Source organism: Balaenoptera acutorostrata, chromosome 2 (assembly GCF_949987535.1).
Source record: "Balaenoptera acutorostrata chromosome 2, mBalAcu1.1, whole genome shotgun sequence".
NCBI classification, from domain to species: domain Eukaryota; kingdom Metazoa; phylum Chordata; class Mammalia; order Artiodactyla; family Balaenopteridae; genus Balaenoptera; species Balaenoptera acutorostrata.
The window spans coordinates 87,177,858-87,196,860 of record NC_080065.1 but is presented as its reverse complement, the minus strand read 5'-3'; the positions used below and the strand labels follow the sequence as shown (position 1 = coordinate 87,196,860).

At 38.0% G+C, this 19,003-nt stretch overlaps 1 protein-coding gene across 10 annotated transcripts in view; it reads right to left on the bottom strand.

Annotated features, from left to right (window-relative positions):
* The window catches only part of PAM (peptidylglycine alpha-amidating monooxygenase), a 281,270-nt gene that overhangs the window by 96,967 nt on the left and 165,300 nt on the right, over nucleotides 1-19,003 (bottom strand). For all 10 annotated transcript variants that reach the window (XM_057539715.1, XM_057539716.1, XM_007191820.2 and 7 more), the window contains 2 exons: nucleotides 17,719-17,776; nucleotides 5,649-5,736 (listed from right to left, as the gene is read on the bottom strand). In XM_057539715.1, the coding sequence (XP_057395698.1) occupies nucleotides 5,649-5,736; nucleotides 17,719-17,776 (146 nt within the window). The remainder of the gene's footprint in view (nucleotides 1-5,648; nucleotides 5,737-17,718; nucleotides 17,777-19,003) is intronic.

Genomic DNA, 19,003 nt, shown 5'->3' with positions numbered 1-19,003 from the left:
AAAGAAAGGTATTCATTGAATAGATAAATGGATATTTCAATTTCCAAGGTCTCCTAAAACTTACTGTATTTTCATGGAGAGCAGGAATAAATTTTTTAATATCTAAATTACCTAGTTTTCAGCACCTCATTTCCCTACTGACTCCAAAAAGCCACAAAGAGCATCTGCTCAGTTATGGCTCATATTCAGCCAACAAACCTGGGGGAACTTAGAACTGCTACACCTTGACTTAAGTCTGCAAGCACAAATGGAGTCCAACAAATCGTGCTATTGCTATGCTTGCTCCAATCCTGGTGCTATTACTTTCCCTTGGTGCCTAGATGCAGTAATTGTCTCCTCCTTTAAAAGCCTGGGAAAGAAGGGATGAGGCTTAATCTGACAGGTACTGCTGCCTTCCTGACATGGGCCAGCAGAGCTGCTGCTTTTCCATCAGCTGGTCCTTATTCGCATCCTCGAGAGGTCCATTAATTTAGAATTGAGCACCAGGCCCACTCTAACTAGAAAGGGACCACCCCACAGTATATTAAAAGGTTCACATCAATGTATGCAATTTAAATGCACATGCATATAATTAACTAGACACATTACCAGTGTGAGCTGCTAATTTGGAACGAGACACAAAAGACTGGATGGAATATGTGGAAGAAAAAAAAAAACTTTAAAATTAAAATGACTAAATAATGAAAACTGCTTCACGCTGTGTCTACTATTTTCATGTGAACTTAATATAACTGTAAGTATATTTTAATGAACAGTAGAGAGAGGCAATTACAAAGAGCAAAGGAGGGCAGCACCACAGTGAAGCATCATCAGAATAGCTCTCTGCCGTCATAGTAAAAGTGCTGCCTGAAGACAGGGGATGAATTATAACTTCATAATTTCAGGGGAAAAAAATGTTTATTACAGACACACACCTATTTGCCAACTTGCTGGCAATGAAAACAGAAAACTAAAGTGAAAACGGGGAAATCCTAGCTAACAAACAGAAAAGAGAGGAAATCTGAGCTTGACGCTTTGGTTGTCAACAACAAAAAATTAATAGTGAATCTAAGAAAGAAATGGAAAATTTTATTCGAGCCAAACTGAGGTTTATAAGCTGGGAGACAGTCTCTCAGAGAGCTCTGAGAACTGTTTGGAAAATTTCGGTATATACGTGATTTTGGTGCAGGGAGTATGTGCAATCAAGCACACATCTCAGTAGAAGGTTGCTGTTAGTCACAGGGAACAGACATCTTAGTTAATGGTTTTAATGCTTTTCTAACTATGGGAAGATGCAAGAAACTGAGTTCATAAAATTTTCTCCTGAAAATGTCTATCTGAGGGCCAGTTTTGCCAGTTTTCCCAGAGCACAAAGTGCTTCATTGTGACCTTCACCCTGAACTCCTTTCAGGGTGTACTGTAGGTCAGCAACTGCAGTGGCTAATGGCTTGACTCTTGTAGAACTGGGTGGTGGGCAACATTCTCTATCTTACAATTCCTTCTCTTTCGGTCTTAATTTCGACCAAAGTTTGGGAGGCACTTCGTGACCAATTTGTCCCATGTTGCTAGGGATGCTCATTCCCAGACCAGGCAAATATTTTGTTGATAGGCCACTCAATGTGCTATTACTGGACTGGGTCCTGTTAACAGTGGCCAAAAGCCTCTGGACCATCTGTCTTACTAAGCTGTTATGGTTCAGGATATGGTTTCCTCTTGTTGCTTTCTCCCATATCTGGAGTTACACTATTACAATCATTGATCTTATAGGACTATGTATTTGGTCAATGGTTTCAAGTCGCCTAATCATCATTAATTTTATCTGAGGCTCAGTCATATATTTGGTAGCATAAGAAACAATTATCTTGTAAAATAGGCAGAATACAAATAATATTGCTAGTGACATGAATAAGGTCATAGGTGAGTATTTAAGCTAAGGACTTACATTAGGTGTAGCCCAGCATCTCCCAGATTGTCTGACCAGTCAGTTCTGCAGCAATCTCTATTGTTAAGGATAATGATAATTGCCACTGTACATAAAGTTTACCAAAGATGTCTGCACGTACAAGGTGAGTGGTGGGTCATCGTGAGCCCTGACAGGACTGAGGAAGGAATGTTACCTTCTAAAGAAGTACACGGCTGTTGCCAGAAGAAGAAAAATTGATCTTTATGATTTGACCAGATATTTCTGTCATTGGGGAGGTATGATTAACACATAATGCAGATGCACAATGCACACTAGAGGGGAGGAAGGAGGCCAAAGGGCAGAGAAAAAATTTATGTTTAAATTTTTCTTGTCTTGCCTTAAAATGTGAATTTTTATTCGCATCATGGTGTTAAAATATCCTCTTTGCTTTATCTTCTTTCACTAAAACAGCTTTGTATTCTCAAAATGATTTCCTTAGGGTATGAATGATTTCTTGATATTCTTACACATCAAAAGCCACTACTGGTATCATAACCAAAAATATATGTGAAAGTCTGGGAATCTTCATTTAAGTACTGTCTATATCTTGGAGCAACTGAAGAATAGATTTGCAACTACAGAATGAGTGTGATAAAGTCCATGACTCAATGCAGAAAAATAATGCAAGGCTTTTGACACTGATAGATTTTTGTTATTAGTGTTATAATTCAGGTGGGAGGATAAGAGGCTAAGCAGTTGGAAAACATCCGCTGACTGTCCCCAGGGCTGAGCCTGAGTGGCATCGGGGGCAGGGAGTAGAAGATGCTTCTGTGAAGCAACTGAAAAGTTCAGCCCATGAAATATGCTGTGAGCTCTAATGCTTTAAAGAGGCATGGATTTTGCCAAATATTGGGGGATAAAAAGCCTATCCCATTTTTAAATGGAGAATAAGGCTGTATTGTTAAAGCCAGGTCACTGGAACAGTTTTACTTAATGTACATTTACTAGTTTGCATATTGAACAGATCCTATATATGTAGTGAAAAGACCCTACTTTTCAATGTTAGATGAACACTTTGAGTTGGTTAAAAGCTCAAAAGCTTATTGTCCTTGGTGTACGGTTATAAAGTCGATTATAACTACTCTATAGATTAACAGGGAATATGTGCTGCAAGGCAGATTTTAAAAATCCATTTGAAATGACATGGGTATAGGGACTTCCCTGGTGGTCCAGCGGTAAAGAACCCGCCTTCCAACGCAGGGGACGTGGTTTTGATCCCTGGTCGGGGAACTAAGATCCCACATGCCGCAGGGCAATTAAGCCCTGCGCCACAACTACTGAGCTCTCACCCCTCAACGAGAGAGCCCGTGTGCTGCAAACTACGGAGCCCACGCACCCTGGAACCCACACGTCACAACTAGAGAGAGAAAATCCACGTGCCACAACCAGAGAGAAGCCAACACGCCACAATGAAGAGCCCACACCACAACGAAAGATCCTGCATGCCTCAACAAAGATCCCACGTACTGCAACTAAGACCTGACGCAGCCAGAAAAAAAATAAAGAAAATAAATAAAATAATTTAAAAAATAAACAAAATGACATGGGTATAATGTCATTAAGAATTCTAATTATTCAGTGATGCAACTCAATGGCAAAACACAGTGGCCTGTCTGCTTGAGGTGAGTTATTAACAAGTGCAACTTACTCATGTCTCCAACTCCTAATAAAGATGTCTTTCCAATCTGACTCAGCATTTGTATGCAATTTATATTCATAGAATTATGGAATTTTAGAGCACAGAGGAGTTCTATAAATGATCTAGTGTTAGTCCCTTGCTAAAATGAAAAAATCAAGGCCAGCCCACATGGGATAAATAATTTACCCATGGAATCTAGACAGTTAGCTACACGTTCACTCTATAATGCTGTCTTTCAAGTAGTAATTTTAGAAAAAAAAATACGTGCAGCAATTACTTTACTCAAAATTACTGTTTTCACTCTCACGTTTCTCTTTGAATTCTCTCTTTCCCCAACCTGGAAGTCTTTTGGAAATATATTTTACAAACTTAATTTCAAAATAGTATATTTAAGAATATTAATATTTTAAAGGAGGCAACATAATGTGTTTGCTCTGATATTCCCTTAACATGAGAACGGTGAACTACGCTTAGTTCATTTTATATAATTTTTCTTAACAATTAGGGCCATAATAACATTTAAGTGATGTTTTATTTTTTCACTCATTCTCTTGAACCAAGAGAATCTGCTAAAGCAGGTTTTAAAAGCTTACATTCCCTCTAGCCATTTTCACTAATTCTAGTTCAAAGGTAAATATTGCTAATTTCACAAGAAATATTTTTAAAACATAAAGACCAAAATGTGTGATTTGCTGAATAAGATTCAGAAAAGGCTGTCACAGAATAATCTTTTAATGCCAGGATTTTATTTACAAAAATTTACTGAAGAGCAAAAACAGGAATGTTGATATCAAAGGGTATTAACTGTGATTTGCTGACTCCATTTTTATATAAACCCAGTCATGTGAGCTGGGTTCCCATGTGATACGCCCCTTTCATCAAATAACTTAAGCCTATTAACAAATGCTTTGATGGTACTTGGTCCATGGAGATTTCCACTAATTGCCCTGTGCTTTTAACACTTCCAAATACATATTACAATTGTTTATTATAAAAATGACTAGAAAGCAGTCGCTGCATGCCTCGAATCAGCCTGATGAATATTAGGATGCACAGAGAAAGGTCTATCAGTCTACATGATTATGCAGGGGCAGGACCACAGAACAGATCCCTTTCCAGTGCAAAGCAGGACACACCAGTCATTCTGGATTGTTAAATATGCAACAGTGATTCTGCCTATAGGTGCAAAAGATGAGGCTTAAAACACACGGCTGTTTTCAAAGATCACTGATCTTCACGAACTACCAAAGAATAAAATGAAAGGGAAGATCTCAAGCCATAATTATGCTGTAAGCTTCTGGGGGGTAGAAAATTATTTATCCTAGAACATCCCACAGCACCTGCTGCAGTTCTGGCATATAACAGGCATTTAATAGATGTTTATTGATGGTTCAAGACATGATATTAAGATTCACTGCAGTGATTAAATTCTAAAACTGCAACAGTTACTTGAATAAATGGGAGGCACTGTGGTAAAAGAGAAATAACTTTAGATTTGGAATCAAACAACCCAGGGTTCAATCCTGGTGTGACACCAACCAGCTTGTTACCTTGAGCAAGTCACTGAATCTTTGAGCTTCAGACTCCTTGCCTGTAAAGTGGGGACAATAATACCATCTTTGCAAAGACGTTAGGCTAAATTTTAATTTTCATTTTAAATGGGGTATACAGATCACCTAGCACAATGTCCAGGATAAAAGAGTACTCAGTGAACAGATCCGTGGTGCTCTTTGGGTTGAATCATGAACTTAAAGAAATAAACATCAGAGTATCCATTATCTCAATTTCAATCTTTCTTCACGAGCTGTCTCCACCTTGACACACTATCTATGACAACAGACGTATATTTAGTCAGTGACAAAGACTGATGGTTGTGTTCCATAGCAGACTAAATAACTGTGATAATCAACCCATGATAACTATGTGATGCAAAAGAACAATATTGTTTTCTAAAAAAGAAATGTTCTGCCTATTTATTAATCAGTTATAAAATACCTGCAGAGATGCACTTTGTACTTATAAAAAACACATTTTCTCACCCCTTTGTACTATGAACCCATCCCTTACCAGTAATTTTCGGTGGACGCTGGCATATTGCATCCAAAAAGTAGCATATGATGGACAGTATCCATGCTGGCACGGGGTTTGAAGTCAACTGTTAAGAGAAAATGATACATGATCGTCAATACAAGTTATACTTCTGTGCACAAGTGTCACAAGAGACCCCAGCATTCAACATTTCAAGTAGCTGTATAACAAAGATATTTTGATGCTCTTATGACAGAATGCTCTGGTTGTATAAATTATCTTATTCCTTAAGATGAACATGATTTGATAATTTAATTTAGTAGGATAATAAACTATTATATAACAGAAGAGAAAATAATAGGCTGAAACTACAGATATACCCACACACACATTAATGAAAGCCCCCTTTTAAAGTGATGAGAGCATTGTGTGGGTATAACATGAAAGCTCCAGGCTACGTATTCACAATATATTTCCTTCCAGAATTCGGTAGAGTTCTGAGCACCATACCATACTGCACAACATTGCACTGAAACAGAAGCCACAGTGAGTGGTCAAAACATAAGCAAAAGGATTCAGAACACAAATTTATTACCATCTTAAAATAACAGCAGCCACTGGATTGTGATATGGAGAAACAAGTTACTAGAAAAGAAAATAAAAGTGGAAAATGTATCTTTACAAAAATACACAAGAAGAAAAATGTCCTGGATGAGTACTGTGCACTTGTTAAAGGGAAACTGAAACTTACACGTTGTCATTTCTCTTTTTGTCCTAATAATAGTGGTTGAAAGACATTAAAATAAACAAAAGTCAGTTCAGAGGTCGAACAAAGAAAAATCAGGGATAAGTTATATCATTTAGTATGATCAATACCGAGCATGAGCTTTCTTTCCTGGTTTGGGTGTGGCTCATCCCCTTTTGTCCACATTCAAAATGCTGCCCGACCGGGCAGTTTTCAAGTCACCTTTACACATAAAAATGTTAAATAGTCTAAAATGATCTTGAGTCTTGGGTGTGTGCAAAACTGCATCTTTTAGCTCTTTTTGTCTATTTGATAAAATTAATAAAACACCTTTTACTGCTGAAATATGTATCTGAGACATATGTATTTATAAAATAAAAGGTGTTCTACATCAAACTATAGCACCATGGCTTGCATAGTGTGGCTGTTCAGAAAACACAAGGTGCCTACTGTGAGCCATCTTGACTCCCAACTTTCATGGAAAATAAAAAGCCTTTCATTTACTGCACTGAAAATAAGAATTTAAAGCCTAAATATCACATCTTGAGATTTTCATACTGCTATTTAAAAAACCAACAAACAGAGGTTAGCTGGAAAATGGACTTGATATAACTTGAGGCTTCGTTTTCTGTTACCAAAGAATATAGTAAGCCTAGGAAACTGAAGAAGACACTTTGGAAGGAAAGAAACAATTAGAAATTACAATAGTTCCCAAATCATAGAAAATCATATCATTACCAAGCCTAAATTTGTTACAAAAGAAATGGAAGAGGGATTCTACCTCCATAGGCTCGCTCTCAAGTTGAGTGCGGGATTTCTTTCCCGCCTTCCAGAACCCTCCCAGGGGATCATTCCTCTAAGGAGGCAAATTGAAAAGGCCCAGAGGTGGGAGTACCTAGCCTTTGTCTTTTACTCACTTTACATTTATTTTGGTATGTGATGCAATTTTCTATCTTATATTCATTTTTTTAAAATTAATTAATTAATTTATTTATTTATTTTGGCTGTGTTGGGTCTTCGTTTCTGTGAGAGGGCTTTCTCCAGTTGTGGCAAGTGGGGGCCACTCTTCATCGCGGTGCGCGTGCCTCACTGTCGCGGCCCCTCTTGTTGCGGAGCACAGGCTCCAGACGCGCAGGCTCAGTAGTTGTGGGTCGCGGGCCTAGTTGCTCCGTGGCATGTGGGATCTTCCCAGACCAGGGCTCGAACCCGTGTCCCCTGCATTGGCAGGCAGACTCTCAACCACTGCGCCACCAGGGAAGCCCCTTATATTCATTTTTATCAAATGGCTTCTATCATTCTATGGATGTCTATAACTTTTTGGTCCGATTAAATCTACCTCCCACTCTTTCTTTTTTTTTTTTTTTTAAATATATATCCCTATGCCAGTCTATGAGGGGCTGTCAAATGAGAGGCTGGCTCCTCTGCTTTTTCAGAACCTATGTAGATGATCATAGGGTTCCCATCCCCCTTAGATTCTTTGATTATGGGTGGATTATATTAATAGGTTTCCCATGATTGAATCATTCTGGGAATTTTGGTAATAAATCAACATGGCCACGTGCATTTTATCAAGAATTAAACTGTTGGATGAAAAACAATGTGAGTTCGAGGTGTCAGCTAAAAATCCAGGTGTAATGATCCAGCAGAAGATTGGAATTCCGTAACTCTTATTCAAGGAAGAGATCAGAGAATTACATATTTGGGAATCACTCAAAAATGAAACCCTGAAGCCATGAGGGTAAACAAAAGCACCAAAGGTGATAGTAGGAACCACAGCTAAGGCTCAGGACAGTTTTAGGGAAAGCCCTGAGCTGTCAGGGTCTGTGTAGGAGAACAGTGTTTTGGGTTCTTTTTTCTTTTTTTTTTTTTTTTTTAATATTAATGCAGTGTGTGTACTGTTGTGAAACAAAGCAAAAACCTTTTTGAAAGAAGAGTGGGCTACCATTAAATTTAAAAAGTCAAATATTAAGCAAAAGATTCAGGTAAGGACAGAGAAGAGACCTATTGGGAGAAGAATAGATCATGAAGACAACAACATACAGTCTCTGTGGCTTTTCACTAGGAAGGAAAGCCAAAAGTTTTGCTTGGGCTCCTGCTTATGCAAGAGGATCTTCTCATTGTCCTTTGTAGAGGGCAAACATTATTCAAAGTATAACTTCTCTAGCCATTTTCTGATTTTTTTCTTCTTCTTCTGACATACTATTTTAAGAACCACTTATTTGTTCCACAGTGAACTCTTAGTAGACATGTGTTTAATTTTAGTTTCTATAGTGAGAAAGAAATCAATATCTTTAAGTGGTAGTAAAAGAGAATCTCTCAAAGTTCCCTCTCATAAAAACTTATTCTCACTGACTCATACATTCCTCCAGAAATTCAAGATCTAATTTAAATGCCAAGTAAATTATTGGTATAGAGTAAAAACAAACAACTAACCATCTTTTTCATCTCCTAAAGAAAGAGTATAGTATCAAACTATTCATATAATTGTAACTGAAAGTAAATTTCATTGCAAGTTGAAATGAAAAACACGTCCAGCAAAAGAAATGTCATATCAAAATGTAAATCTAAACCAAACAGTAGATGCCATAAAATAGAGCAAAGATAAAGCAGGACTTGGACAATTTCACTGAAGGGCCTGCTGCCAGTAGTGGGCAGAGGTCAACTGGGAAAAGATTAGGCTGACAGGTCCATTTCCTGGGTTTGTACCACTCCTACTTATTATTCCTGCCTTCGCAAAATAAGACCCCACCCCTAGGGAATAAGAATAATGTCCACTGAGCACAGGATACACAGATAACTATGCTAGAGATTTCAACATTACACAAAATATTATATGGAAAAATATTTAAAAATCACATCTTAAATTCCCCCTTCTTTCTTTTTCTCCCATCATACACCAAAAGAAATAAAGGATCCAAGGGGAAGGGAGCTAGAGCATAATAATGAAAACAACTGCATTTAAGTGTGCGATTCTGACAGGCAGAATAAACAAAGGCAGCCTTGGGATGGTGACAAACAGGCAAAAACCACAGCCTTGCGAGAATGCAAGGGTGTACTATATCCGATAAGATTAAACGTGCCACTGACTCTTCTAACTCAATAATAAGATGGCAGTTGCTTAAGTGGAAATGGTTCTTCAGCCTCAATGGGTGTTAGCAGTTCAGACGGCCTGATGGATAAGACCAGGGAAAATTTTATAGGCAAGTAAGTGCGAGTGAGTCCTGGGAACCAAATACTTTTGAAGGACTAAGACTCCAGAAGTAGTGACTCAAGCACATTAATTAAAGGAAATGTGATAATACTGCAAGTGCATAGGTTGGAGGATTTCTCAAAGAATAATGTCATCTGAAATGAAAGACTTGAAAGTACATGTGTGGTTGACATATTGAGCAGAGAGATAACTAGGTCTATTTTCTGGAGTTCTAAGCAAAATTTGTTCTAACTGCATGAGCTTGTTCAGGATTTATGGCCTCTTTTAGCTAACATCAGACTACAATCAGGGCCATAAAATTTTCTAAAAATGTGACCTAGGAGAGAATTTCATTTAGCACTTGGCTTTCTCTCCATTTTTCCCTTCCAAGTGGATATCCAGGTTTGCATGTCAAATTTTGATGTATCTGCCAGACCTAGGACGTGGAAATATTTCAAAGAACTCACACAGCCAAGTGGAGGAATAGGCAATTTAGGAGATACCTATGTACACATATAACCAACCCCAAAATACCACTGGAAATGGGAGGAACACCCTTTTTAGCCAAAGGAAGGCAGTAAAGAAATACTACAGACCATGGATAATTAACCTATCGAATAAAAAAGAACTGACTTGCAAATGCAAGTTTGAATCTCCAAAACTTAGGCACTTCTGAATTGTTACCTATATATATCATCAGAGAAAACTGTTAACTTTATTTCTTTTTTCCTCTTAGTGGAATCATATTACACACAGTAAACAGCTTATTTCATATACTGTGGATATTTTTACATGTTATTAAACATTTTTTGTCAATGATACTTTTCAGCTAGTGCTGTGCATTAGAATTATCCTATGGAGTTTGTTAAAAATACAAGTGCTCAGGGTCAATCCTAGATCAGTCCTGCCCCTTCCCCCATCAATATCTTATTTGAATCTCCAAAAGTTGTTCCAGGCAAGTGTGTCTTTGCAAAATTTCAAAGGTGAATCAGAGGTGATTCTGACAACAGTCAACATTTTCAGTGGCAGTGGCTGAATATATTCTATTACGTGAGCATATCAGAGTTTACTCAACTTAATTAATTTAGGTTGTATAGCTCTTTTAAATGTACAGAATAAACAGTAAAAACAAGGTTTCTTTTAAAACGAATTTATAAATGTTTCTGAAGGCAAAAATTAGTTGATCCTTTAGAATTGTTTTATTAAAAGAGATCATTGGAACTGTACATTACGTCAGGCAGTTTTAGCTGTATCACCTAAAATCGTTTTAGGGCTGAGGTCTGAAGCAAGCATACAAATGGAACCTCTGGTATGTTCATGTCTGTGATAGAGTCCGTTTTCTAATAATCCTAGTGCTTTCAAGCCATTTTCAATATTGAGAAAATAGAGAGGTGTAAGGTTCAAGGAACAATAATGTAAAAGAGTTGTCATAATTTTTAAAAAATTATCAGTTCCCCAATCTTAATATCACTCCCATAAATATTTCTTTATTTCCAAAAAATAAAGATTATACTTCAGAAACCATTCATAGGAACTGAAGATAATGCTCTAAATTGCAATTTAAGTGTAGGCTATGATCAACCTTAATGTTCATAATCTTGCAGTTGGGCAAGAAAAGTTCAGACAAATGTAAAGCTTACAGCAGCGGAGTCCACTTGGCTGCATGTTGAAAACCCACAGCAATGGCATATTATATTACCTTCTGCCGGCTTTCTGCAAACCATAAAGCAATTCTACACTAAAATAAAGACCTCTGCTTGAACATTTTTAATCAGAAAGTTTAATAGAAAAGTTGTTGTTAGCTCTCGCTAGCTTGGACAATGATATACAATTCAGAAAGAATCCTTAACGTGGTTTATGAGGACTTTAAGCTGCTGTTGCCAAATTAACCAAGAAATAAGACACCCAAGCAAGGCTATAAATTGAACACAAATTTCAAGTGAAATAATCCTTACCGCTGAAAAAAGGAATTTCAGCACAAAAAGAATTAAACTTCTAGATGAAATACCTTTTAAAATGGAACTTTCTGGTATATGTCAGAACCAACTAAACAGTCAATAAATAGACTTTACCAGCCAGACTATGCAAGATAAAATAGCATAAGCTTCATTAAGCCCTGTTTTTGTAATGTCATCTCTGTAATATCCCCCTATTAATTTCCCACAGAATCAAATCCACATTCCCCTCTTGCCTTTCCAGAATATCGCAGCAGTCTCCGATTCCGCTACATTTCCAACAAGACAACCTCCAACATACACTCTGGGCTCTCACTGGCTGCCCTTCTCACCTAGCAACCATAACCACTAACGTTTACTGAGGGCTTGCCCTGTGCATGGCTCATTTACTGCTCACAGCAACCCTATGAGTCTGGTCCTTTCCCCCTCAAACAGAGGAGCCTGAGTAACAACCGCCCATGGCCATGCACAGCAAGTGGCCAGGCTCACGCGTGTGCCCCATACGCTCCTTCCGTGCTCATACGGTTGGCAGCTGGAATATTCTCCTCCTTCTGCAGATCCAAACAGACCGTCTTCCCAGACCCAGATCAAACACTGCCATCTCTCTCATGAAATTTTCTCTGACTAAAACAGTTCACACTGGTCTTTTGAGAGTTGGCCACTGAAACTGTCCCCACTGAAATAATTGAAATGGATACTTCAGAATGACTGTCAAAATGCCAAGAACCCCTAGACACTGAAGGACGTTTTACACATCAAACCTGATCCAACCCCGGGCTTTCGGAATTGGCCATTTTCTGGGGAGTGGGGAGGGGTGGCATTTTGACATTACTGCATTAAAACAGCTTTGTCAACATGTCAGTTACTTTTTGGTGACCTCTAGATGCATTGAATTGAAGACATTCCTAAGTCTCAGCTTCATAAAATATAATGAAATGGTTCCTACCCCTCTTCTCTTTTTTATTACCTGACAAAACTCTGAGGGCTTGGGCGGGGGTTGTCATGTTGGAAATGTGGGTATTTGGGTGACCAAAGGATAGAGGACATTTAAGAAATATGCTGAGACAGAGTGTATAGCAACAGCTTCTCCTTATTGATTATGACCAAGCAAATGAGGTTTTAGCCACTCATCAGAGACCTCCAGTACAGTGTATCTTATTGGTGCTATTTCAGCTCTCTCCAAGTAGCTTTCACTAAGAAACTAGAATAGCCTCCGAGCGTGGCTGCTGGGAGGTACCCAACGGTCATGTGGAAGTCAGAGACTAAGTTATTCATGTTGGAGAAAATCCTAGGTGAAGAGAGAAGGGAACGTATATGCAGTCAATTAATTGGAAGCCTTTAGGTGACAGAATGATTGCCTTGGGATGGGGACTCACACACACAAACACACACACACACCCCCTTCTATTTACTGCTGTCAAAGCCGTAAAATGTGGATAAATGAGCACTGAACCCTGCCAGACCTTGGTCTTTACAGTCATACTATGTAGCTGACCCATAAGCATGATCAAAATCAGATTGCTTCTGTAGTTTTTGAAGTATCCCAACATCACCTTAACATGTGCTTTGTTTAAGACAGGCCACATTTGGAAATATTCAAGTCTAACTGTACAATTCTGCAGTAGGAATTGTTTCACATTCAACAGAGAAGTCCAAGAAAATGAAAAGCAATGAATCATTAGATTAATTTTCATCTATTTCTAAATTCAATGCTTCTATCTGATTTGTATAGTGCAATTTGATAGATAGGGACCTGCCATCATTCACTAAGGAAAAGACACATTTATTTACTGGTCATCCATGTGAGGGAAAGCAAGTGGATGAAGACGACAGTCAAATTTCTTGGCTGAGTGGGCTGCTGTCACAGCCAATTCTTCTGAGTGTCTATAAAACACCTTTTAGACAGCAACACAGTTCAGTGGTCAAATGTAGATTTTATCATACCCTCACCCATTCCAGTTCTGTGGTTCTTTATTAAAACAACAAACAAAAGCAGTGCTCTAGGGAAAGCTATAATTTTGTTCAGAATATGAAAATTATACTTATCTTCATTATAGTATTTTCTCAAACACCTACTTTAATTCATATTTAATAATTCAATGCTAACATATAAACACATCAAACATGCTGGACAGGCTTATATGTATATATTACAGGCATATGCACATGAAATTCCATGATAATTGTGATGGTATCTTCTCAAAATTAAGAAATATGTTTATTTAAATGAGTTACATAATTAGTCACACAAGTGTAAAAATTATAAATTACTCAAATGCAATTTTGGCTTTTACCACCATCAAGAGAGGTTGTTTTAGTCCTAATAAGCAGTCTTTTTGTAATTTTCTTCAGAAATTTGAAAAGCAAAAGAAGAAAGTCCTTTTTATATGTTGTAACATTTGTATTCTTGTCTTCTAGAATTCTGCCAGGCTGTGATTTCCTTGAATTTGTATCATACTACATCTCCACTGCCTAGCCCAATAACTGGCACACGGCAGAATTTTAAAAGTTTGCTAAACTATTTACAATAGCCAGGCCATGGAAGCAACCTAAATGTCCATCAACAGATGAACGGATAAAGAAGATGTGGCACATATATACAGTGGAATATTACTCAGCCATAAAAAGAAACGAAATTGAGTTATTTGTAGTGAGGTGGATGGACCTAGAGTCTGTCATACAGAGTGAAGTAAGTCAGAAAGAGAAAAGCAAATACCGTATGCTAACACATATATATGGAATCTAAGAAAAGAAAAAAATGGTACTGATGAACCTAGTGGCAGGGCAAGAATAAAGACGTAGATGTAGAGAATGGACTTGAGGACACGGGGCGGTGGGGGGGAAGCTGGGGCGAAGTGAGAGTAGCATTGACATATACACACTACCAAATGTGAAACAGCTAGTGGGAAGCAGCTGCATAGCACAGGGAGATCAGCTCGGTGCTTTGTGACCACCTAGAGGGGTGGGATAGGGAGGGTGGGAGGGAGACACAAGAGGGAGGGGATATGGGGATATATGTATACATATGGCTGATTCACTTTGTTGTACAACAGAAACTAACAGAGTACTGTGAAGCAATTATACTCCAATAAAGATCTATTAAAAATTTTTTTTTAAGTTTGCTGAATTTATGAACAAGTGCCTTTCTTAAAAAACAATTATTCCGTTATATTCAAATGAGTATAATTTAAGACAAAAGGGTAAATTGTTTACTATTCAATATGTTTCCTTATAAAATGGCCAAACAAAACACTTTTTTAGGGTCCACTCATGTATAAGCAAGCAATTACTGAGTCCCTACCATATCCTGTGGCACATATCCTGCTGGCATTCGAAAATTTTAAGGGCACAGATAATGAAAACAGAAGGTATAAAATGATAAGTGTCTTAAAAAAAATGAACAAAGTTTTATAGGTGTTTACAAGTCTTCATTTTTAACCATATTTAATCTTATGATAAGGCACCCTGAGACACAGAATTTCAGACAACGCACAAAAAAGCCAAAATTTCATTCATGGAAAAGCCTTGGTTACCCAACAACTAAAACTTTCACTTTGGGAATTGGGATAAGCTATGTATAATCACCCTCCCAACATATAACCTGTATATCCAAGCCCTTTGCCTTCTGCAAATGTTTAAATCTTCATGTGTATTGGGTTTTATTTCGTAAGATGGTTTGAGGTTTATTTTACTTTTTGGCAGAACTGACCAGAGTGTTCCCAGTAGGGAATGAAGGTAAGGGAATGAAAGAATAATTGTTTTTAATGTGAGGAAGACAGAGATGTGTGATTGCTGTATTTCAGCTCCTTCTATCCACTTGATAACTTCTTCCCTTTATCCCCTGTATCACTATCCCCACACCTAAATCTGTTATGATTTAAATGGCATACATGTAGGGAGCACATATATAGTAAAAGCTTCTTAACCTCTCTGACCTTCTGTTTCTTTTTCTCTAAAATGGCTTAAATACGCTTAATTTTCAGTATCTTAGTGTCTGGCAAGTCCTCAGTAAACGATGGCTGGTGGTGGGCTGATTATAGGAACAAGCATTCCTATAATAGGACAAACTATTGTCCTAGCACCTGATTAAATCACAGACACAGATATTCCTGTCTCTGTTTCTCTATATAAAATAGGACAACCTACAGGGCTGTCCTAAGAATTAATGAGATTATACATGCAAATTTTTCCTTACTTATTCCCTTATATAAATCATTGTTGGTACTTCTCTTTGGTTTTCAATTTTCCAGTTCTATTTTGCCTACACCTAAACTTCTGTGGTTGCTGAATTATGCAAACAACAGTAACCACAAATCTCCTGGGGGTAGTATATTAAAGGACTAACACCGAAGGTGAAATAATCATGTTTTGAACAGGTGACAAAATGTTTAGTATTCATGCAATCCTCCCAGCAATAAAGTATAGAAGAAATACTGAAAATAGTTATAATTCTTATAAGATCCTTTAAGGATCCTAGAACTGGAAACAGTTTAATCTTAGATGAGAGTTGCCTAAGAAAAACGGACAAATGTTTAACACCTGGTTGTAATATAGCCCTTTATGTGTTTCCTGTGAATATTTTTCTTGACTGAATATATTGACTTGTACTTTCAATTTTAAGTTATGTGAAAGTAAACACATTTATATTAGGAGAGCAATAACACATTCCAGGATATGTATTTATAGGCCTTAGAGTCACCAGCTCTGAAATCATTTACTACCACTACCTCCAGAAACAAGCCAGTAACCTATTAATGTGAGACCTGTAATACTGCTCTGAAACACGACTACCATATTTATACAGGTGTGTAGAGGGGCCTTCTCTTCAAAAACAGGAGGAAGAAAGTCTACTCCTGAACTTGGACAAAGAAAATATAAAATTAGTAAAGAAAAACTTCAGGTACAGTTCCTTTTTATTAGTAAACATTATTTTCTCCTAAGCTATCGAATATGTGGACATGAAATTGAGGAAAGCTTTACTGTTAATATTTTAATTATGAATTTATATCCTAAATCACTTTTGGTGTTAACTCAAAGCACGACAATTAGGAACTTAAATTATTTTTCTCCCTTTAAAGTTAAAGTTCAGGATCTGGAAGCACCATACTTCCTAACTTTTTTCCTGGTAATGTTCAATTGTTACACAAAGGAACATCACTCAGGCAATGTTCAACTTCCCAAGGTCTGACTTATTTTTAGGAGTTAACTATGGAGCAAATTTTGTTTAGAGTGTTGATACAGGTTGTATTTTCTGTTGCGATTGCCACCAAAGTGTGTGAAAAAAATAGATGTACATTGTTCTGGCTTTGAAGATCTATAATGTATTTTCCTGTGGGGAACACCTCATGAAAGTTCATCCTCAGATGGCCCCAAGGCTACTGTACACATTTTACAATTCATATAATAGCCATTTCAGACAGTCCACTTGAAGATTAGTTTCAAGGGAACAAAGTACAACTCTCATTACCATCACTTTCTCTCCAAAATCAACGTCTCAAAGCAGAAAAACAAGGGACAGGGGCAAATCCATGAATAATTTGCCAATCACATGTCTTCCCTGAACAGTTAAATGTCTGTCATAAGGGATGTTTAAATTAAAACCACCTAGATGAAAACAGATGGTGCTTTGTCACATTTTCTACCTGATTTAAAGGCTCAGCTGGGGAAGGAGCTGTCATTTAAGAGCCCTCTTATCCTATAATATAGACAACAGGACTGAGGTTCCTTCTGTCCTCCCTCCCTCCCTCTCTCTTTCCCGTCTTTCCTTCTCTCATTCACTCCTACTTTCATTCCTTCCTATCCATCTACTTGTCTGACAGGTAAAATCTTACATTCCCCAATGTTGATTCTGAGTGCAGTCGATTTATAGCATGAACCAGAAGGTATATAGACTCTGTTGAGTGGAGCGGAATTAAGCATCCAGCCACAGACAGAAAGCCAATACTCTACAAATGGGACCACATGGCATTGGGAGCCATCGACATCTGCATGCAACTCCTTAACTACTATTACTCATAAGTCTCTCCAGATACAGTTTGTAATCTTGTCTCTCAGTGGCTCACTGGTTTGTTTCTGCATTAGGCATTATAAATGCATTTTTAGAAACTGACAGTAAAAGATTAATATGCTCATAACCATCAAAGAGAACCTTTCACTGATTTCCAATAGCTGCCCTTCCTTCAACTGCCCACCCCTCCACACCATCCAATTAATACTTACTCACGAAGGCTTCCTCATCCATTGGCAAATGCACTGACATGCAGAAGTACGTATCAGACTATTAAAGAAAGAAAGATACAAAATATGAATTAAACTGCTGCTAGTAAAGAAGAAATAACTCGTAAAAGCATGGGCTCTATGACTGAAAAAGAACTACTGGTCCAGTGAGGTGAAGTTGTCTGCCAAATGCTGGGTGCCAGGTTAATGGAAGGGCTAAGCCTAGAACTTAGGTTCCCTAAACATTTTTCTATGATTCTTTCCTAAACGACGTCAAATCCTATTTATAAAACCAATTATCATGAGTAATATTTCTAGTACTGTCACAGTTAAAAGGCAACATTTTAAATGCTTCTATATAAAGTAAAACAATTCAATGCATTTGACTTTAAAATGGTAGGAGTTAGTTTTGACCATCTTTATCATTTGCATAATTAAATATTTAATTTCTTGAATCACTTTACAACTTCCCAAAATATTAATTAAAAAGATACAATGGGGACTTCGCTGGTGGCGCAGTGGTTAAGAATCCACCTGCCAATGCAGAGGACATGGATTCTATCCCTGGTCCAGGAAGATCTCACATGCCACGGAGCAACTAAGCCCATGCACCACAACTACTGACCCTGTGCTCTAGAGCCAGCGAGCCACAACTATTTTTTTTTTTTTTAAAGGATTTTCTTATTTATTTATTTATTTATTTATTTATTTATTTTTGGCTGTGTTGGGTCTTCGGTTCGTGCGAGGGCTTTCTCCAGTTGCGGCAAGCGGGGGCCACTCTTCATCGCGGTGCGGGGACCGCTCTTCATCGCGGTGCGCGGGCCTTTCTCTATCGCGGCCCCTCCCGTCGCGGGGCACAGGCTCCAGACGCGCAGGCTCAGCAATTGTGGCTCACGGGCCCAGCTGCTCCGTGGCATGTGGGATCTTCCCAGACCAGGGCTCGAACCCGTGTCCCCTGCATTAGCAGGCAGATTCTCAACCACTGCGCCACCAGGGAAGCCCGAGCCACAACTATTGAGCCCATGTGCCATAACTACTGAAGCCCGCGCACCTAGAGCCCGTGCTCCGCAACAAGAGAAGCCACTGCAATGAGAAGCCAGCGCACTGCAATGAAGGGTAGCCCCCGCTCGCCACGACTAGAGAAAACCCAAGTGCAGCAATGAAGACGTAACGCAACCAAAAAAATAAATTAATTTAAAAAAAGATACAATGAATAAAAGTTGGTTTTAAAATGTATTATATTTGGTTGTTCTCCCTTTATTTTTTTTTAAAGATTTTTTTTTTTGAT